Source organism: Lepisosteus platostomus, chromosome 3 (assembly GCF_059453375.1).
Source record: "Lepisosteus platostomus isolate fLepPlt1 chromosome 3, fLepPlt1.hap1, whole genome shotgun sequence".
NCBI classification, from domain to species: domain Eukaryota; kingdom Metazoa; phylum Chordata; class Actinopteri; order Semionotiformes; family Lepisosteidae; genus Lepisosteus; species Lepisosteus platostomus.
In genome coordinates, this window is record NC_142613.1 from 54,326,266 (window position 1) to 54,348,219 (window position 21,954).

General features: G+C 38.4%; 2 protein-coding genes across 2 annotated transcripts; both read left to right on the plus strand.

Annotated features, from left to right (window-relative positions):
- Positions 1–27: 27 nt before the first annotated feature.
- On the plus strand, positions 28–4,126 carry LOC148675093 (THAP domain-containing protein 2-like). Its single transcript, XM_088626094.1, has 3 exons — positions 28–403; positions 1,284–1,479; positions 2,006–4,126. Exons 1-3 carry the CDS (start codon positions 333–335, stop codon positions 2,966–2,968), a joined length of 1,230 nt encoding a protein of 409 aa, XP_088482220.1. The 5' UTR covers positions 28–332; the 3' UTR covers positions 2,969–4,126.
- A 2,313-nt stretch (positions 4,127–6,439) lies between these two features.
- LOC148675094 (uncharacterized) lies at positions 6,440–11,283 on the plus strand. The gene is made up of 22 exons (XM_088626096.1): positions 6,440–6,591; positions 6,671–6,720; positions 6,800–6,892; positions 7,016–7,143; positions 7,224–7,370; positions 7,676–7,759; positions 7,852–8,016; positions 8,091–8,187; positions 8,268–8,488; positions 8,571–8,724; positions 8,799–9,007; positions 9,106–9,223; positions 9,298–9,497; positions 9,576–9,690; positions 9,761–9,930; positions 10,005–10,072; positions 10,147–10,274; positions 10,353–10,542; positions 10,625–10,766; positions 10,843–10,936; positions 11,024–11,113; positions 11,199–11,283. The coding sequence occupies exons 1-21, from the start codon at positions 6,554–6,556 to the stop codon at positions 11,083–11,085; spliced, it is 2,673 nt and encodes an 890-aa protein (XP_088482222.1). The 5' UTR covers positions 6,440–6,553; the 3' UTR covers positions 11,086–11,113; positions 11,199–11,283.
- The last annotated feature ends 10,671 nt before the right edge of the window (positions 11,284–21,954 follow it).

Genomic DNA, 21,954 nt, shown 5'->3' on the forward strand with positions numbered 1-21,954 from the left:
TAAGAATTTAAGCTTTGTGACGTCATAAGAAAGGGACAAGCGCAGAAATGTCGACGTTTAAAGATGAAGATTTTGCTTGAGATATGTGGTTTGAGAGTGTTTATTGAGCTAAAAAATAACATTGAATACTAATATATATAAAGAAGTATCTTTAGCAGCACTACATTAACATTTAGTGCGCATTTGCAAGGTTTGGTAAGTTTCTATGAAATAATACGGAAATAACGCAAGGGAGCTGGTTAACTTCGTATGAAGCTGTGGGCTGTCATCTTGGTGAAGCGCTATCCCGAATTAGAAGGTATTATTTGGCTATCTTTTCTGCTGTTTGGAGTATGCCCACGAGTTGCGCTGCATACGGCTGCACTAACATCAGGACTAAGGACTGCGGTGTGAGTTTTCACAGGTAGGATACGTTTACTTTGTTTTAACAAAGCTGGTGCTTGAAATATTATGAGCTGAAGTAACTGCCATCAGGAGTTCTGTTGAAGGACTTTTCTTCTTTTGCGAGCTGATTATGAAAATAGAGCTGACTTAGATGCATTGGGTTGCACTGTGCTATTTTAAATTAAATTGAATCATGGCACGAACCATGAAGTGCTTTGCTATTAGGATGCATGCGTTTCAGCCAAGCCTATCCCAGCATGCAGCAGGTGCAAGGCAGGATACATTCTGGGTGGGACGCCAGTCCATCGCAGGGCAAACACAGACACACACACATGCCAGGGCCAGTTTTCCCGGAATCTTTGTTCCCACCAGCAATTCTTTCGAATTGGGAGGAAACCCACATGAACATGAGGAGAACATACAAACTCCACACAGATAGCACCCCAGGAATTGAACCCTGGGTGCCAGCTCTGTAAGGCAGTTATGCTGACCACTGTCACCTGTTTAACTGTTTTTGATCATATAAATGTTTATAGAGAAAGATACCACATTGAAATTGTATCCAGAGTTATATAAATATTGTGATTCCCATGTGTGTAAATGTCAACAATACTAATTATATCACATTCTTAATAACCCATCTGACACTGCTGAAAAAAAATCTCTCAGACCAAGTGATTCTCTGTTTAACCTCAAATGGTGTAATTACTGAATATTTTGTTGTCATCCTGCTCCTAGAAATTTGTTTTATTGTGAATTTTGTAGAGTATCATATTTAAAAAAAAAATCATTTTAGGTTTGGAAAGCATTGTATAACTCAAAATGGGTTAGTATGGGTTGCTGACACGAGCCTGTTGGATTAACACAACATTTTTGCAAATGTTTTCTTAACCACCCAGATTCCCATTGAACAAGGAGAGGAGGACTGCATGGATTCGACATGTCAGGAGGGCTGATTTCATTCCTTCTCTTTACACATTTCTCTGCTCCAATCACTTCGAGGCATCATGCTTTGACCGAACGGGCCAAACTGTGAGGTTGAGAGAAGATGCTGTGCCCACAATCTTTGATTTCCCAGGACAGAAACACAAAAAGGTAAAGTTGGTCATCTTTTGTTTGTTGATTCAGTATATGATTCCCGAAAGCTAATATTTAGAGCTACTTCTTAGAAAATACTACAGTATCAGACGTGATTTTGTTGCCCTCGTTGACGAGTACAATCAAGCTGATTTTTATTTTTGGTTTTGTTTTTATCCAACCGAGTCAAGATATTTTTTTACACCCCCAGTAAATATGAGTATACTGGAGTACTATGTACTTTACTGAAGCTTGGTTCCAAAACCAGAATGCTAGCAAGGAGCATGTATGTGATATTCAGTTTTGCTTCAAGGATTAAATTGGACTTTCTCTCATTACTAATGGCATCATAACGTGCCACAAGTGGTATCTTAAACTGTCCTAAAATCAGTCAAAAAGAAAGAGCAGAAAAAGAGTAAGAAAAGTGTAAGAAAAAACAGTAACCTGTGTTAACACTTAGAGAAAATATGATTCTTTCAACATTGCTAAACAGTCCCTGTTCTTTTCCTAACACTGCTACCTTCCTGTTGATTCTCTCTTGTAGGCATCCAGTCCTCGGGAGACTGCCACCAGCAGAAAAGCACTGGCCCCCATCTCCACCCCTCTTGAGAAGCCAGCCCAGCCTGTCAATGTGTATGAAGACCACAGCTACTGTCTGGTCAGCCTCTCGGCGGCCAAAGAGAAGATCTCAGACCTCAAGGAGCAGCTGGAGGCAGCCAGGAAGAAGCTGAAAGCCAGCCAGCAGCGAGAGCGCAGGCTGGGGATGCGCTGGGCGGAGATGAGAGACTTGGTGACGTGCCTGAAGAGAAAGAAACTTGTACCGTCTGGTTTGGCTTCAGATGTTATAGATAGCACCCTGGGTGGCATGGATTTAAAAGCCCTAAAGAAAGAAATGAGGATTCAATCCAGGACCCTTCACCGCCGCTACTACAGCTTTGAGTCCAGGCACTTTTGCCTCACCTTGCACTTACATGCCCCAGAGGCTTACAAATACGTAGAACAGCACCTGGATCTGCCCCACCCCAGTGTGCTGAGGGAGTGGGCAGATGTGTCAGCTGGCCATCCTTTCAAAGAGGAACTCTTCAAGTGGCTCAGCGGGTACTCCCTGCAGGACACAGAGTTTTACCTCCGCATCAATGGTGGGACTGTTCAGGCAGATCTGGACTGGGACAGCTCTAATGAGGAAGATTTTGAGTTGGGGGACCCATTGGGGGGTACCCCCAAGGACTCTGCTGCAAGTGAAGCTTTGGTTTTCCTGCTGGTCACTGTAAATGGAAACTTGAAATTGCCCCTTGCGTACTCATTAAGCAATAACTTGTCAGGAGATGCTTTAAAAGACTTAGTTCACCAGTGTCTGGCAAAACTCTACGACTTTGGGTTGTGCATAAGGGAGGTCACTTTTGATGACATTTCCACGAACATCTTTAACAGCAAAGTTGCTAAGGATGAACTGTATTCGTTGCTGTTTAATTTCTTTCTTTCACACGCAGCTGAATCCGCGCTGTAAAAGTGCGTGGTGGAAATAAATGGCGTGTACATACAGGAGGCGATCTAAAGACACCAGTTAACCCGGAAAGCATGTCTTTGGATTGTGGTGAAAAGCGTTAGCACCCCACAAAAATCCACAGGGGCACAGAGGAAGCATTTAAAAACACCACCCCAGGCTGGAATCGAACACATGGCATTTGCAAACCACAAAAATGAATGCGAATTAATTGTAACTGTTGTCTAATAATATTAAATTGTGGGCAGGCCTGTGTTTCAGCTATTAAAATACAACATCCACCATTTGCTCTGTTTGTTTGGTCCTGTCACCTGGATGTGATACTCGGTCCTCTTTTATGAGCCTGTCTTCTTCCAGCATTGTCAAGGCAGACGCACCAGAGGAAGGCAGCAGAAGCATTTCAATGAGACGGTGAAAGCAAACCTGAAGAAATGCAACATTGATACCACCTCCTGGTAGCCCTCCTGTTGCCCTTGACTGGTTCAAATAGAGGAAAAAGTGTCGGGCCCATCTGGAAAAGAGCCCGACACTTTGAGATCAAAGTGATGTCAAAATGAGGAATTGAACTGAGAGTGACGAAGAGAGCTCACTGTGACTAGACTGCCCATTACACGATTTAATATATTGTGAGACCTGCTCAGACTGCCAGTGTGATCCTGTTTTGGCCTGATCATAATCTTTGGATTTATGGACCATGAAAGATAAACAATGACCAAATTTATCACTATAGTCTTATTTTTATATTACTATTTGTTCAGTAATACCCTTTGTGCTAAAACCAAGCGATACCTTATATGTGTGTTTCAACACACAGCACAAATCCGAATAACTCACATTTCTGACTATTCCTGACCTACTTCAACCATAGCAACTGTACCACTTCTGAAAACAGAAATCGTGTTGACTATTTGGATTTGTAAAACTTGAAGAAAGGAAACTTGCAAGGTTTTACTTTGGCATGATGATTTTAACAGATGATTTTAGCATTTGGTGGTGACACGGTGGTGCAGTGATGAACATTGCTACTTCTCAGCACTGAGGACCTGGGTTCAATTCCTCTGGTACTACCTGTGTGGAGTTTGTATTTTTTCCCCATGTTTTCATGGGTTTCCTTCCCACAGTTCGAATACATTCCAATACATAAATTGGATTCTGGGAAAATGTGTCCTGGTGTGTTTGTGTCTGTATGGCTGCTTGCAATGGACTTGTACACAAATGTCAGCCTGCTACCCTGTGACAACTACAGTGTGTGAAGACAAACAGAAACATACAGTAGTTTTCCTTTTTAAACAACTTGAATTAAAGAATAGGAATAGGAAAGAACTTCACCTTTCTAACTGAGAGAAGTAAGATGTTGAATTTGAAAGAGTTTTTCCGAAAGTTAGAAGGAATTCCACATCTTGCCAGTAAGGTACATGTTGACCTTTCCTCGCTTTAAGGCTCTGGAATGGTTTGAGTTAGAGAGCCTTTGAGTTTGAGCGCCTGTTGTTTCCTGCATTATGTTATAACCCACAAGGTTTTTCTAGCTCCACTAAGTCTTCTGTGTGAAGAACTTTACTGGATGAAGTCTAGCTTTGATTGTACAATACAACAATTGGATAGAAGATTATTCTTAGATTTCTCTGCTATAGTGCAACAGTAACATTCACACCAAAATCAATCTGACATATTTGTTAAAATTAGTTATGATAACTTTTCTTTCTTACTTTTGGAGAAAAAAAAAACAATAAAAGTGTTATTTTGTAAAAAAGTGTTTTTAAAACTATTTGCATACTTTTTGTTTAAGTATTAAGGTATTAAGTATTTTTCCTCACTTTATTATTAGGTTTTTGAATTTGGAGATCTGAAAATATTTTTTCCCCAGGCACAATGTTGTCCAGTTAACTGAACTAATAACTAGCTTATGTAATGAGCAGAATTAAACTGTTAAAGAGCCGAGTCAAATTGAAAACCTGCAGACCCATCAAGATCCTCACAAGATTCCTGGTCTGCACTGTTATGTTCAAGTATGCATCATGCCTACACAGTAGGACTCATATCCGGTAGGTATGATTCTGGCATGAATAAACTTTGTGTGTGAAAATGGTTTCTCTACCTTTTTTCTATTTCCCCTGATTACAAATCTCATGCTGATGACTTAGTGTGACCTCTGATGGAGCCTGTTACACACCCATTCCAGATGTAAGTGTTACAAAAGTAAGGACATAAGTCTGCCCTCCCACAAAGAAACTACATATTATAGATGTGCTGTAACAATGTTACAAGAGTAATGACCTAGCCTTGACCTCCTGATGGAACCTGTTACACACCCAGGTAACAGTTGAAAGAAGAGTTGTCACAACCTGAAGTGTCACGTATTAATTAAAGTAACAAAATGGATGAATGTGTGTCAACATTTAAATAGTAAAACTAACATTACTGCTCTCCCTCATTCTCCTGATCAAACAGAAAAGAAAATCCCCAAACCTGAAACAATGTCTGCTTGTTCCCCAAATGATCAAATAAGCAAGCACTGGAAACATAAGCACCACGTATCAAACATGTCTTGAACATCAAATAAAATGTTAATTTAAAAAGTAAATATCTTGAGAATGGCACTTTGTACAGTAGTTACTGCCAAATTCTGAAAGTACAGGACTTTCATAGAAAATGCAGAGGTCTTCAGGCCAGAAAATAAAGTTTGTGGTCACAAACCCCGTACTTGATGAAGAAGGGTTTCACTCAATATCAAGGTAAGAGTAAGAAAGGTCTAATTTAGAAATGCAGACAAGTACATATAGCATAGCTGAATTGCAGGATCTTTTACAATACCAGATATACGTGGGTCTGGTTAGCAATAACAAATTGGGATCTAGCAGGGCAGGAATCAGTCTAGAGGGAGTCATTGAAATGATACTACAATATGTCTAGAAGTCATATATCTGAACATACTGTAAATATTTTACATACTGTAATATATTTCGTGGAAACGTGATCGAGGATTTCTGCGTGCGCATTGGCACTGGTAATTTTAATCCACTGTTTTACTCAAAAATAAAAAAGCATCTGGAGTTTTAAAAAACGGGTGAAAAATCAAACATAATTTAATATATGGAAGATATGTATTTCGTTCATGTACTGTACTGTTAGCAGTGATCTCATGCCTAGTTTAATTGGTTATGATCTGATTTCTTTAAAAAGCGCATGCACTAATAATAATAATAATCGTCATCATGACAACAACAAAGCAGTTGTTGGACAACATCGTGATTGTGATTTGTTTCAATTACAAATGAATTCTGACCGTTTTCATTCATAATAAAAACACATCAATTAACTAATACAATTTGAAATACGTTTCGTTTAGAAAACCAGAAACGTCTAGGATGGGTAATCCAATTAATGAAGAGACACGCTTTTGATAACAGTAATGAGAAACTATTTGTCCAAATGTGAAACAGCTGTGATGCTGTGGATTCTCAATTGATATTAGCTGAGACCTTCATGCTTTATAAACCCGCAGGGTAGAGTCAGTAGTTAAGCTCATCAGATTGTTCAGTTTTCTTTTGGTTTCTACTGTGGAAAAAACAACCTTTGGTTCTCGACTCGATGCTTCTGGATTTCAGGATGTGTTGCCTACGGATTGGGTAAATTATGGTTGTAATGTGGGCTGTTTTGAGTTTTTATCGGTTGTCTTTTTAACTACCTTTCTGTTTTGTCTTTTAGCGTTACGTTAATTCTAGCACTGTTAACGGAAGTTTGGACGCAAAGCCCAGGTAAGTGCTCGTGTGTCTTGTGTACTAACACTGGTATCTGCGCTTTTGCGTGTTCTGACGCTGACTTAATGATTTATAGGGCCCATGAAGACCAGATGTCAAGGGAATGTAATGGTGATGGAGGGAGACGGGTCTATTTTTTGGGGGAAGCATCTCGAATTCGATGTAATGGGTAAGGTGTAATTTTCTGCTAATTATCATTCCTCCCTGAGAAATACAAAATGCTTCTAAAACTTGTATACTTAAGCCCCTGCTTATTCTGTAGTAGCTTGAACAATTTATTTTTTTTTTTTAGACTCATCTGGACAATTCATACCAATTTCACCAAAACTAGCAACTCAGTGTGGATATAGCATAACCATTGACTTCTGGGGAAATGTCCAATTCATTGCTTCTGTGCTGAGCTGCTTTGCCAAAAATACTGTAAGTACCTCCCTGCTACCCTGTTTTTTTTTTTTTAATTTAGTGTAATACTAACCTGCTCTTTTCCTTCCTCCTTGTAGAAGGATGAGTCCTTCACCCTCACTGTACAAATAAGGGTATCTTCAAATGGGGGTCTGTCTTTCCCCACCAAATACATCCAGAGCCTTACGTGTGACTATTTTCCATGGGCAGCAAGGGAAATCTTGTGTGAAAGAAACTATATGGAGGTAAGGATAAACTAGTGTTCTGCTATTCAGCTAACAAATCGGGTTTGATTTGGCCAGGGCTCTATGAGGGGGGGCATGGGTTGTGCACTTTTACCAAGCCTAAGGAATAAGTAGAAAGAGGAGAAACAACTCCTACTTGAATTGTGGGCCAAAAGCCTAATTAAATCTCTAATGCAGTTAGGGGAATGTGGGGGTAGAATACCATACTTGTATCCTTCAAAGCTGGGTTCTTGGTCAGTGGGTTTGCCTTAATCTGATATAGTGCAATGTTGGGCTTACTGTGTGCTTTGAATTGTGACCCACAGGTATCTGTCAGGAGGGGAATACCACTCATTGATCCAGAGTTTGTTCAGGATGAGCCTGATGACTGGTCTTTGGCTGTACCTGAGGTAAGCTTTTTTTTTTTTTTTTATTTGCTTCAAGATCCTCAGAATCAACTGGAGCTTCCTTTGACCCTTTTCTCCCCACCTTTATTCTCCAGGCAATTGTTGCTGAAAATGATGTCTGGCAAGTGGTCTTTTATCTTGCTGAAAAGAAGTCCATGACTGTTTCTCAAGCTATGAAGGCAGGCTACAGCATCAACACAACGCATACCAGGATTGTGTTGCGAGCAGCCTACAACTCTTCAGAAAGCCAGCAGCAGACTGTATGTATTGGCTCAAGCATTCATAATATCTGACATTCCTGGTGCACAGTCCCTAATGGTTCCCAATTTTATAGATCCAAGGCGTTCCAATGTCTGTGATCCGGTCCACTACTTTCTACAAACAGAAATGGCTGATCATGATGGTAGACACTGCAGTTGCCTGTCCTATTGGTGAGTAAAGATGCCCTTAAAGATCATATGCCCAACTCCATATTTGGATTGTATGGTAACTGCTATGTATATCTTCTCAGATGGCACCATGTTTACTGAAGAGCTGATTACCTGGAACATCCCACGCATTCTACCCCCCCTTGTTCCAACTACACCTATCAGGGACCTTGATATTGTGTTGGGAGTGAATGGTGACAAACTGTCCCCTTCAACAATTAATGACCGGAACTACACTTTAGATGTGGGACCCAACTTGATCATGGCTACATTTCCAGTAGGGGCAATTGGAGGACAATATAAGGTACAAATGTTGCTTGTGCATGAATGACTGGATTTTTTTTTCTTTATTTCCTCCATGCCTTCATTCTGTTTCCTTATTTCAGAGTCATGTGAAGTCCAATGTATATGGTATTACTTACTCTATTGATCCTTTCCTGGAACACTCCTGGCAAGATGATACCCTTGATAAAACAAAGTACACAATCCTTCATCCCATAACTACGCCATTCATGCCAAGGCCTCCACATGTTATCAACAGTAAGTGGGAGGGAAAAATATGCACTTTCTTGAACTGACCTGTGACTTGTATAGTAACTATTGTTTTTCATTAGACACTGTTCCTGATGAGAGGGTGTTCAATGTAACACTGGGCACATTCTTGCCTGATGTGGAGCTGGTGCAAATTTCCTTCTCCATGGGACCACTGACTGTACCAGAGGCCAACCAGCGAGGCTATAATGTTCAAGAGTATACCTTTCCCAATGGTTCTGTGACCTACACTCTGCAAGTGCCATTTGAAGACCCTAATGTACTGGTGGAGGTGAGTTTTATTCTCCCCCCCCCACAATCTTTTTTTTTTTTTTTTTTTTTTTTTTTAATCCAGTGGAGAAATCTTTTACTACTTTCTTCTCCCTGTAGTTGCTTTCTCCTGACACTAGAAAGTACACTCTACCTCTGGTATATACCTTGGTGGTGCTGCCTGAAAATGAGTCCTTTACATACCCAGCTGAAGTTGAAGCCATTTTAAAGGATGTTGGTAAGTAGCTCACTGTTTTGAGGAGATTTTTTTTAAAAAAAAAAACATACTAACCCTTTTTTTTTTATTTCCAGTTCCACCTTCTGTAACTGGATACTGCAACCTGATCTCCTTCGTTGTTGTAATAACAAATGGGAATCTGGGAAAAAACTGGGTACTCATTGTGGGCAAGAGATCCCTCACCTCTTCAATGGCTGCTGAATATGCTTATTGGGAGAATGCAACCCATTCTGGGTTAACTGTCCCATTTAACTCTCCTGATGTAGCCTATGAAGTAAGTTGGTTTTTTTTTTTTTTTGGCCTTCCTCCCCAGTGAACATCTTAATGGCTAGTAACAATTCTCTTTCTGTAGTTAATTAGGTCTTCGGAAATCCGTACTCGGCTGGACTTAACTCTGGAGGATACTGAGAAATCCTGGGTCTATGCAAACTTCTCACTCTCGTGCAGCTTTCCACTAAAAATGATTGGTAATTACCCTTTTATTGGTTTTTTTTTTCCATATATATATAAAGTTCTAATCAACTAGTCTGTCATCAGAATGCTTTTCCAATGGGTCCATGGCCGCCCTGGCAGTGAAGCTGGAGTCTGTACCTGACATGATGCCTAGCCAGCTCACCCTCAGGGACCCAAGCTGCAGACCTGCTCAGTCTGGTGCTGGTACAGCAGTGTTCTATTTTAATGCCAACTCTTGCCAAACAACTCGACAGGTAAGTGTAGTTTCCTGATTGTAGCCCACCCTTTTCTCTGCGGACAGTCCTTAATTATGTCTCTTTTGTTCTAGTTTAACAATAACAACATCATGACTTATGAGAATGAAATTTTATGGACCTCCTCAAGAACATCTTACAGGTAAGTGCTAACTTTGTCTGAACTCCCATTATACATAAGCACAGATGCTAATGGTTTGAACTTGTGTTTTGCAGGTTTAGTGTAGTCTGTCACTATCGTATTAATGATAGCAGGACCATCTACTTTGAGTCTATGGGTAACCCTGGGCCTGTTGCTGAGCCAGGCTTGGGTAACTTTACAGTTGTCATGAGGCTTGCACTTGGTAGGTCCTTAAAGCAGTAACTTAATTTTCTTTTCTTTTTTACTTTTTTTTTTCTAAGCACTTTGGTTTTCTTTGCAGATGTTTCCTATGTCAACTTCTATGGAGTGCCTGACTATCCAGTAGTGAAGTATTTGAGAGAACCATTATACTTTGAGGTGGAGCTATTGTACAGTAAAGATCCACAAGTTGAATTATTTTTGGAAAACTGCTGGGCTACTGCTTCTTCTGATATGAACAGCTCTCCTGGATGGGATGTTATTATTGACAGGTGTGGAAGTACCCAATATTGCAAAGCATATTAATATGCCATATTCTGGTATGTCACTGAAGTATTTTTTTTCTTTCCCTAGCTGTGAGAACTCTGCAGATCCAAACACAACTGTCTTCCATCCTGTATCTAGTGACCAGAGAGTAACATACCCCTCCCACCTTAAGAGATTTGAAGTGAAAATGTTTTCCTTTGTGAAAGATGGGGCTGTGTTGAAACTACCTGTAAGGGATGATTCACCACTTTCATTTTGGACTCCAAAATGGGTGCTGTTCTGATTTTTTTTTTCTTCTTTTTCAGATTTTCTTCCACTGCAGTGTCTTCATATGTGATGCAAACCAGCCACTAGACAGTTTGTGCAAAGGACAGTGCGTTCCTGGAAAGCAAAGACTAGGTGACCCCCCCCCCCCCCCCTCCTTACTCAACTGCTTTTGTCATGAACTGCATCTTCTGCTTTTTTTTAACTTGCTGTTCTCTCTAGGTCGTAGTGTAGACCAGAAACGCAGAACACTTGTGTCATCTGGTCCTGTTGAACTCCAATAAACTGGCCTCAATTCTTTACTAGTATAAGGTATGCAAGTTGGCTGTTTTGGTGACTAGCTGATTTAATCAAGTCATACCTTAATTATTTATTTTTTATTTCCCCCCTTTTTTAGGCTGGATTTCCTCTTGTGACCATATTCGAGTCTTCTGTAACTGCTTCCAAGAAATGGACAAATAAACTTTTATTTCCATCTTTAAGTCTCTTGCTCATTAATGTTTAGCATGCGTTAATGCTTGGAAGCTGGCAAAGCTGAACTACTGATTAGGAGACCTTTTCCTTTTGGGCAAAAAGCTGACCAAGTAGTGTAAGTTGGATGTGAACTTTATAGGCCTCGGGATCGAGGTCTTCAATCATTCAGATGCATTGGTAAATGTTCTAATTTCTTAGGGTGCTTATGGTTACAATACTATAATATGATTCAGGTCCTTTGCTGTGAAGACTTGAAAAGGAAATATTTTAGGGAGGCTATGGTAAATGGATACGCTTCAGTAGTCTTTGCATACTGTGCTGGGTTTTTGTGTAGTACAGTACATGCTGTACAATGTTGAAGGACCTTTACCTTGCCATTTGCTTAGGGAACCTATTTTTTTTTCGGACTGTAAAAAAAAAAGGCATTTGTTGAAAGTTGCCACCATTGCCCCTCAAGCAGTATATACGGTTCTGAGTGCCTCCACTCCTTGCATCAAATGTGGAAATTTTTCCTAGCTTGTCATTAGAATTTCTGTGGTTCTGCAGTTTCCCTTTATCCAGCTCCTTCATGAGCTTTCTCCTAGGTGTTATTTTAGACTAGCATATTCTGCTTCCTTATGCAGCAGCTTAACATCCTTCCATCTGTCCTCACTTTTTTTGTTTTATCCTTTGTGTGTAGTCTAAATTTTAGGTTCAGTATTTTTCCTTTTGAGCTCAAAGGAGTTTGCAAAAGACAGTCTAGGTACTTGCTGCTAAAACAATTGACAGTAATTTGGCCTGGCCAGACTATTTTAAATTCATCTTTCAGATTCCTGTTGAGTTGTGTGCATTTATTTAGGGCTACCACTTGAGGCCAGAACTAAGGCTGTTGCATTTTGTTATCCATTTAGAGGTGTTTACCCATTTTGAACCAGCCACATCTCTTCACCCAACTGGCAATTACTCCTGATTTCAGTTTTGTTTGGTGTTCATAGTGAAACCTTTTCTTTCTGCTATTACTGTAAAGTATATTTTTTTTTTTTAAATGCTTTCCTGTGTTGAATTAGAACCATACCCCTTATTTCTCATCTAAGATTTATCAACTGCAGGAAACCTTTACTTCAACTAGTCTGTCTGAGGTGTTTTGGGCAACTACCTTTTATTGGAGTGAATCTAGAGGCTAACCAACTGGAGAACATCCTTCATTGTAAAACCTATCCTCAGAACATTCTCCTTATGTCCCAGAAGGTTAGAAATCCATAGAGCAAATGTGTGGGGGTTGTCTTACCCCATATAGCAAACTGATCACCTCAGTTACTGCATCTCTGTGTATGGAAGTTATGAAACCTCTCGTACAACCTTTGCTCAGGCTATGGATTTGGCTTGTGGTTGACAACTTCAGAGGGGCCTAAGTATCAGGTCTACTGGAAAAACACCTGCAGCTGGAGTCCTATGGAACTGTTCTTTCTGCACGGATATTTAGTATCACCAGAACTGAATTCCAGTTTCATCTTTATATTCCACCAACAGGGTATCATTTTCAAGCAATTCTAAAAACTGGAAGAACTTGTTGTGTACAGTGGAATAATTTGGCCTTGGCTTTTGTAATTTATAAATATGACAATAGAAATTTTAGTTCCTTTAAATCCTTTTTCTTTAACATAAATGAAAAACAGCTGTACTGGTTAGTATTTTCTATATGTGACCATTTATACCACACGCTGGCAGGATCTAAGCTTGGATAGGCAATTCTTTTGATTAAAATAGCTATTAATATTTCTTGTAGGCAGTGATCCAGGGAAAATAACTAAAGCTGGAATGGAGCACATTTTATTACTTTAAAGGGGATTCATAAACACCCAAAGGTCACAAGAACATAGGCTGGTGCCAGTCTAGTAAGGGATGCTGTTTTCTCTTGGGGAAAAATCAAAGCAAAGTACAGCAGTTTTGTACAGAAAAATTAAGAGTGCACTGTCATTCATACTGGTCAGGGAGTGCCTTATTTAAGGTGCTGTGAAATAGCAGTTTTCAATACAATTGTTCCTAAACTGTAAAATTGTGAAAAATGATGGGTATATGCATAATAGGTGACATGTGAGGATGATTGAGAAGGTGTGGGAATACCTGGAGGCTGTGGTGGTGAAGGCACACAGCCTCTTGTTCAAAGAGAGCCACATCACAAACCTTTATTCCAATTCACTACTGCATTGAGAAATGACCTTCAAAAGTGTCATTTTAATGAAAATGGTTTGCAGATGGTTTCCTGAGGTTGTCATGCTGTCTTTGATATTCTTATTCCATGTACTTTTGACATTCCACCATATTTCAGGAAGATTTGGAACAGATTAGAGATGATTGCTTTGAAGAACCTCGAACCCTTGGCACCAATGGCCGGGGTTACTGCCTTGAGTCTGCTGGTAGGTGGGTCAGGGGCTGGAGACCACATCCTGTCTCAGATGCAGTAGGGCATGTCACTGAGTATGACATCCCCAGGCTTGGTAGGGATCGAGATGAAAATCTGTGTTCTACTGAGACCTTTACCTTGTGTAGTGAAGATTTGCCTTACGTTTTTGTTATTCATGAGACCTGTCGCTTTTCCTGATGCAGAAAGGGGACAGTTAAATTGAGTATTAGAATAAAGCTAGTAGCATTTGTGAAAGTAATATGAGCTGTTCGCCTGGGGCTCATGCTTTGAACTAGGTTGGAGATGCTGTTTTGTGGGACTCAATCTCTCATAGAGCCTAGATGTGCATGTACATATTCACTGGTCTGAGTCTTAGATGGCACATGCCATCCCAGCTCATCTCACAGATGCTCAATGGGGCTCATGTCTGCAGAATAGGGCAATAAAAAGATAGCTGTGACAATATGATATTGCATCTCAAGGGAACCATTGTTATATGAATAGCATGAGGACATGTAAATCTACAGTACATACAGTATAGTCCACAGTAAGAGCAACAAGTAAGATCCCAGGACCTGATCAATAGACTGTGTTTGACTGTAACATCTATCCAGGTAAGACATGGTGGGTTGTGAACACTAAGAGACATTGAACTTAATCTAGACTCTGACATACCAACAGCACAAACTAAACAGGTTAAATCACCTCAAATCTCTTGCTAATGAGGTGGTTTAGTGCTTAGGCAAAGTCTTACATCAGTCATGAGTGGTCAATTAAACAAAATGATGCAGAACAAAATTAATCACTATCCAAAATCTATATACTTTATTTTCCAAAAATAAGTTCTTGAACAATTCTTTAGATATTGAGTGTATATTATAGCCTGTGACGTTTTATAATACACAAACGACACACTTCTAAATGCACTCTGAAACTATGAAAGAGAAGATGAGAAATTTAATCTCTTTCTACTATAATTTTGACAGAGCCCATCTGGTGTAATTTTACACTTCTCCCAAAGCACAACAGCTATAAAAAACTATATCCTTATTACTTCATCATTCAGTAGAACATTTTAACATTATATTTATATAAGGCAAGCAAGTGTCAAAAGAAGAAAGACAAATATTCACTTCATTTATATTTTAAAATCCCCAATTTCACAATTTAAGTAATAGTGCATAAACAGAGAAGAAAATATTTCATTGTGAAACCTGGCAGCTGGCTTACATATGTACTGTAGCTTTCTTGCATAGTACTTTCCAAGTAATTTTAAGAAAAATAAGAGCTAACAGTCTCCTCAACAGAAAGGGAATGTTTATGGCCTACTTGTTAAATTGCCCACATCAAAATCAAAGAAGCTATAACCTTTAATATAAATGGCGCAGTTTTGCTGTTTGGTTTGAAAAGGAACAAATGCGGTGTATGTTGGCTGTTTAGGTGGATTGGTTTCAATAGCTTTCCTGTCTGTATGAAATAAGAAACTAGATAATAGATACCTCTTCTATAGATTCTACAGTTCCACTTCACGTACCTCCTGGTCTGAGCATATTGCCTTGCCCTCCTTTGCATGCTGTACGCGATCTTTAAAAATAAAATTGCATACTGTATAAACAATGGCAGCACAACAATTCCTCAATTACCTGACTAATACTCAGAAGTTGTAGGTTTCATCCTGTCTTGCCCTTCTTATTTCCTGCTTGTTTTTGTGCATTTTAACTGTTTTTAAAGCTACTAATTCAAATTAAGCACATTTGTTTTAAAAACTCCCCAAGGACATCAGCAGAATATAATGGCACAGGGTTCTAAAAAGACATACATGGGACAGGTGTGTATGTTTCAAAGTGTATGTTTAATATTTTATCACACCTCAAACATGTAAATATTTCAGTTCCCCCTACTACAATGCAACATCCCTAGATCAAAAGATCACTTAGGATCCCTGCTTTCTTTTGGTTACCACATCAGCACAAATGATATAACTTCCCTTCTAAATATCATCACAACACTTGACATGGGAGCTTAAACAAAAGGAAACCAAGTAAGAAGTTTCTTTTAAAGTGTGTTGCTTTAAAACACACTTTTAATGCATTAAACACACTTTTAATGCATTTAAGTCTTGGGTGTGAGGCAAGATCTCAAAGTAAACACGTAATGTATGATTAAAGGCTTTGTTGATTCTCCTAAGTAAACACCAGTGCCACCTTTATATTATTCACTTAAAGTTCTTAACCTGTTTTGCCTTTGACACACTGCCATTTCCACACTGACAGGAATGATTTTTTTAAATCATCCCTAGGAGCACAATGTTGAAAACGCGTCTTTTGGCAAGTTGGGACTCTTCAGTTTCTCCTGTGGCAGTAAATGAGATGCCAAGGCCTGTGGCTCACAACCTCTGGCATTCAATGTACATACCGTAAAGTCAGGCAAATTATACTGCAGTTTTAATTCTAAGAAAAGGAATCCTTGATGCTTGTTTTAATTCTAAGAACCAAGGTTCTCTGGAGCTGATGTGTTTGTTAATAAGACATTCTAACCTCACCTGTTTCTTTCTGTTTAATTAGTGTAATTATTTTTTCATTTTAAAAATAAGGCTGAAATAAACAAAAGAATAACAACGAACCCCTGCAGTCACAGATTAACATCATTCACATATATGTCAGTGCCAGAAATGTGTTAAGTTGGCCTACAGTTGTTTTGCTCATATGAGTAAAACATGCATTTTAGCTGCTTCATAGGAAAACTTTGTAATGGGTTTGGGCTAAGCAAGAGAGAAGCATGTGCCAGACTTCTGGTAAGACCACAACCCACAGAAAGTGCCTCCCATTTCAATATAGCAAAGGCCTCAATTCCTCTTTTGTGTTAACAAGGCCTGTTGCTGTTGACAGATCTATTGCAGAAGCTGTTCTATTGAAAGCCTGCTTTGCTGTGGGTTGCTGAATCCTTCCACCTTACACATACAGTATTTCTGGCATGTCAACACAGCCATCTTTTGATTTGATCTAATTTGTCTTGCTCAATAGTTCATTTAGCAAGATCTGTTTGTTCAAAAACCACAGGTAATTAAATATGCACTGTGTAAAAGCTTTGGCAGCTATAAATCGATGTCTCACCTTAAGCAACATAGTTTCAGGGAATGCAGATAATAAGCATAACTGCAGAAAAACTGAGAGGTGTGTCTGCCTGGACTTAGTCAGAACAGGGAAGATGTCAAGAGAGCTTTGCTAGCGTGGATTTGCAGCTCACTTTCACCACCACATAGTGCAGTCATATCAGCATTTTTAAATTGGCTATTGTTGATCAAGGTTGTCTGATTTAATTGAAAGAACTTAAGCAGCTCTGCAAAAAGTAAGCCTTGAAAAACATATTCAAATGCAATTTCATATGAAAACCAAGATGGCGAGAATGCTTAAGACATGGACAGCAACATTAGATTATTACTCAAAATCAGAGTTGTGTTGCTTGTTTCTTTCCTTCATTTATTCACATAGACTTTAAGTTTGGTGCTGTTCTTTATCTGTGATTAAATGTCTCTAAACTCTCATAATATTGCATATAATATAATATTGTATTTCTGCTGTTCTGTATGTACTAGACCATTTGAAAATGAGAAAGTGAGTGTAGAGTGGTGAGACCAAAAAAAGGAGTGCAGCAGTGGTTAGGGTTCAGGCTTCTGAATTGGAAGGTTATGGGTTCAAATCCTATGTGCAGCAATGCTGTTGTACCCTTAGCAAGCTAATTCTCTCTGGTTGCTCCAATTAAATGACCAGCTGTCTATATGTTATGTTCCTGTTCATAAAGATGTTAGTTGAATAAGTTAATTATAGTGACAGTGAGTGCAATTTAAAGGGTCTTGCTAATTCTCATAAATTTTTGGCATTTCTTCAATAACAGACAGAAAGGTCAAGAAACAGTGACTGTAAGAAATTATTGAAGCCTTTTGTGATGCAGATTAGGTTGTAGGTGATGGAATCATCAATAGTGATTTGGGGCCAAGTATGGTCTTTAGGATGAATAATTCCTCTGTTGTAAACCACACTTACAAATGGACCCATCCAGATCTTTTTGTAACCAACACATTGTTATACAGCTGCAAAACACTTTGTGTCAACATCCATCACCATCCACCACTGGCTTGCCTGCACAAATCCATGCCTTTACAGCCATGTATTGACTATCGATCAAGGTCAAATTTATTGATTTGCTACTGATTGCTGAGCTCCAGCAGCTCTTCACTGTTCTCCACTATCTGCTGATAATCTTGCGGGTCAGGTTTTAAAGCATCCATTCGGCAGAAACATTTGACATACTGTAATAGGATGTTGACGGAGAGTGGCACAGTGATTAGCAATACTGCCTCAGAGCACTGGGGCCCTGGGTTCAGTCCCTGAAGTGCTATCTGCCTGGAGTTTGTATGTTTTCCCTCTGTTTATGTAGCTTTCCTCTGGGTGCTCTGGTTTCCTCCTCTAGTCCAAAGACACTGGCAGGTTAATTGGCTTCTGAGCAAACTGGCTGTGTGTACTCTGGATGGACTCTGGGTATACCCCACCTCATGCCCACTACTTGCCGAGATAGGTTCTGGCTCCTTTGCAACTGTCAATTGGATAAAGCAATTAGAAAATGAATGGATGTAGACGGAAAACAGTTTCATAGCTTCCAAGAGAAATGGCAGACTTTTTGGCAATTTCAGCAGCTGGTGACTGAACATTATCATGTTTTCCACTGTCCACAGTAGAGATCATTTATGAATCAATAATGCCCGACTGCTGAATCTATCAGTAGCTTTTCAACCCCTACACCCATCAAGTCATTATGAAACAATGAATGGCTCTGGTCCTTAACACAAAATCTTTTGATATGCATTGCAGTGCATTATTCTCTGTGAAAATATTAAATGACTACATACAGCTTGAACTTTGAACATTTCACCATTCATTGGCCTTAAACAGGAATACAAAAACAAAACTAGTGTGTACTAAAGTTATGTATGAACTTTTCAATAATGGATCCAAACCAGACAGAAGACAGAGGGACTTTAAAGTTAATAATTCCTTTGCTGTGTCATCCATAAAGACTTTGCCTTTCATATTTTTTCCTATTTTTGTTAATTTAGTTTACAATCTCAACACAATTCTGATCTCTAAGCAACAACCTACAGTATATTATGTATTTCTAGAAAAAAGATTGTTTATAAATTGAACATGTTTTGCTGCATTTGCCCATTATAATCACTGCTGTTCAGAAATCTTAGGTATTTTGCATTGTCTCTCTCTTTTTAATGGTCTTCCTTTAAAATGTCTGTGATGATCTTCTTATAACATTTTAGTCATTTTGGTTTGAGCTTACAGCTGATCCCACGAGATCTGTGGTACAAAAGTTAAACTCTCAGCATCATGGTTGTGTAAAGAGGAACAGATTATGCTAATGATAAGAAATCGATAATATTAAAATATACTTGAGCGGTACATAATATGTTATAGGTTAGCTACTACATCACTTCAACCTAGCTATTCCAGTATAAATGATTTTGGGTTGCTTTACAAAATTCTGATTAAAGTGAATAGAAGATGATCATATTACAAGTTTGGTTTCTTCACACCAAAACTAATATGTACTAATAACAGTCAATGTTGTTATAATACTAGACGTCACTAATAGAGATTTTGAGTAAATTGCTTACACTCATAGTATACACATACTGTAACACACTCCATGCATTAACAGAAACTAATACAGGTGACCGATGACAAGTCATAGTCATACTTGTAAACTTTCTGCTAATCTCCAGCTTGGCCAACTCACAGATCAATGATGTAATCAATTCACCTTGAAGTCACATGGAATATATTTGCATTATGGTACCAGTTGTTGACAATTTAGAGTATGAGACATACCTGTTGGCTTGTAAGAGGTTGAGTCATACGTTGTGCAATCCTAATAAAAACTTAATATATTTATTTATTTCCTTATTACATATTACTTCAAGCTACTGATGATATCTTGTGACTGTTACTCTTAAGAATGAACACTGATGGCCCAATACATTAACATGTTATATCGTATCAAAGGTGTATTGTTACAGTGAGTTATAAATAATCCTCAGACTGACATCTGACACTGGTGAGAACCTGCCCTGTAGGTGCACCAAGAAGAACTTGTAAACTACTTGACATTGTCAGAAATGTAAGTGCTTGTTAGTTGGACATTGTTCTACTTTCAATGAATGGAGCATTGTCTTTTTCAAGACTTGTTTTGTCTGGAGGCATTTTACTTTAATAACTGTTTCCAGGAACCTCAGATATGCAAATTAAGAATCTTTTGGATGCTTCTAAGTTTTCATATTGGGTCACACTCTTCACAAATGCTGCTGGGAGATTGTGTAAATAAAATATACAAATAAAATAATTTGTATATTTTATTTTACATTTTATTTGTCAATAAGACTCAAAATGTAGCAAATAATCATAAATAATGATTGCTCCTCCTAATGTCTGTTAACAATGAGATTCTGGTGAAGTAAAGCACTACAGTTTAGAGAGAGTACCAAATTAGGAGAATTGGCAAACATTGTATAAACAGCAAATTAAATTAAAAAAGATGTAAACAAAATTCACCTGACAAATAACATTTAATGTAATTTAATGCATTTAAGGCAAATGTAACAATTGCAGATTATTACATTTTGGTAGCAAAACCATGAGCTAAAAATTTAAAATTGAACACATGAGCAAGTTATCGTACCTACAGTATGAAAAGACATACAGTACAGTAGGTGCTCATGTTGACATATCTTTTTCATTTTTTTAGACACAGTGGAAAAGCAATAAAAAAGACAAACAGAATGTTAGCATGTTTAGTTAAATAATAAATTTAAATTAAATAATTCAACTGTGCAATGCACTAGTTAGATCTCATTTAGAATATTGTGTTCATTACTACATTACCACATTACTAAGCCAATATTCATGCTATGGAGTTATTCCAGAGGAGAGTGATCTGATATTTTACCTGGCTAAAAGGATTATGCTACACGGTTAGGCCAACAGAATTAAATCATTTTGGCTTTAATACAAAAGACTACAAAAGGAGCCAACTCAAGCATATAATATACTCAAAGACACTGACGGTTTTAATAATCTCCATTTCTGATTCAACAGTGAACCACTGTGTACAAATGGAAGCTCATTCAAGAATAAGAGATTGGTCTTTATGCAAAGGGTTGTGGGAGCTTGGAACAAGCTACCAAGCCCTGCTGTAGCATCCAGTATCATTGCTTCTTTCAAAAAAGTGCTGAATCAGATTATTATGTTAGTTATCTACTAAAAATCAAATGAACAAGATGAGAATAATGACCTCTCATTCGCAAAAGTCTACTGTATGTTCTTGTTGCTTAGAATGTGTTTTGGTTCAAACCTTTAATATTGTAATGAACAGAAAATGTCATTGTGCAAGTCATTTGTACTACGACTGCATTTCATTTGAAAGCAATATTGTAGTGCTAAAGCATCACTGCAAACAATAGTCTATTTTTATTACATGGTTTGATTTATTTAATAAAAAGCAAAGCAAAACAAACATAAAACCAGGATTATGTCTGGTTTATTGATTGTTGTAATCATGCATGCATCATTTCTTTCTTGATTTCGGACACAGTAAAGCTATGGGAATTATGTTTAAGATTAAAAGAGTAAACAGATAAGTACAGTACATTTCTAAAATGTGCCAATGTTCACAGAAGAACAAAAAGATACCATAGTTACCATTTTAATCAATGTCATCAGCTGTTAGCTCATCTTTTAGAATGTCTCAAGCCTTCATATGTTTCTAATAATTTTTACATGATTAAGGGCCTGACATACTTCTGCATGTTCTGGATTTAATTCATACCTATTTACTGAATATCCGTTTTTTACTGGGTATCCATGACATGCTAAACGACATTGAGATCGCATCTGTCAAATTGGTCATGGTTCATTAATATTCAGTCACAGATCGCTCTGAGAGAGGCAAGCATGACTGATTGGGTAGACCTTTTGCCAAAATCTGTACAAATTCCCTTTCATAAGCAGAAAGTGTCGACATGTCTCAGTTTTCTTTTCCAGGATGCCTGTCTGTGAAGGGTCCTCATGCATGCCCATTACTGTCACACTTCAATATTATATGGTACATTAAGCAGCATAATCATGAAATTCAATAAGATTTGACTAAGTCCTCTTACGTTCATTACATGTAGATGTATAACCATACACATTGCAGTGCAGCTACAGTGACTTCAAAATGTCTTGCTTTCATTTTC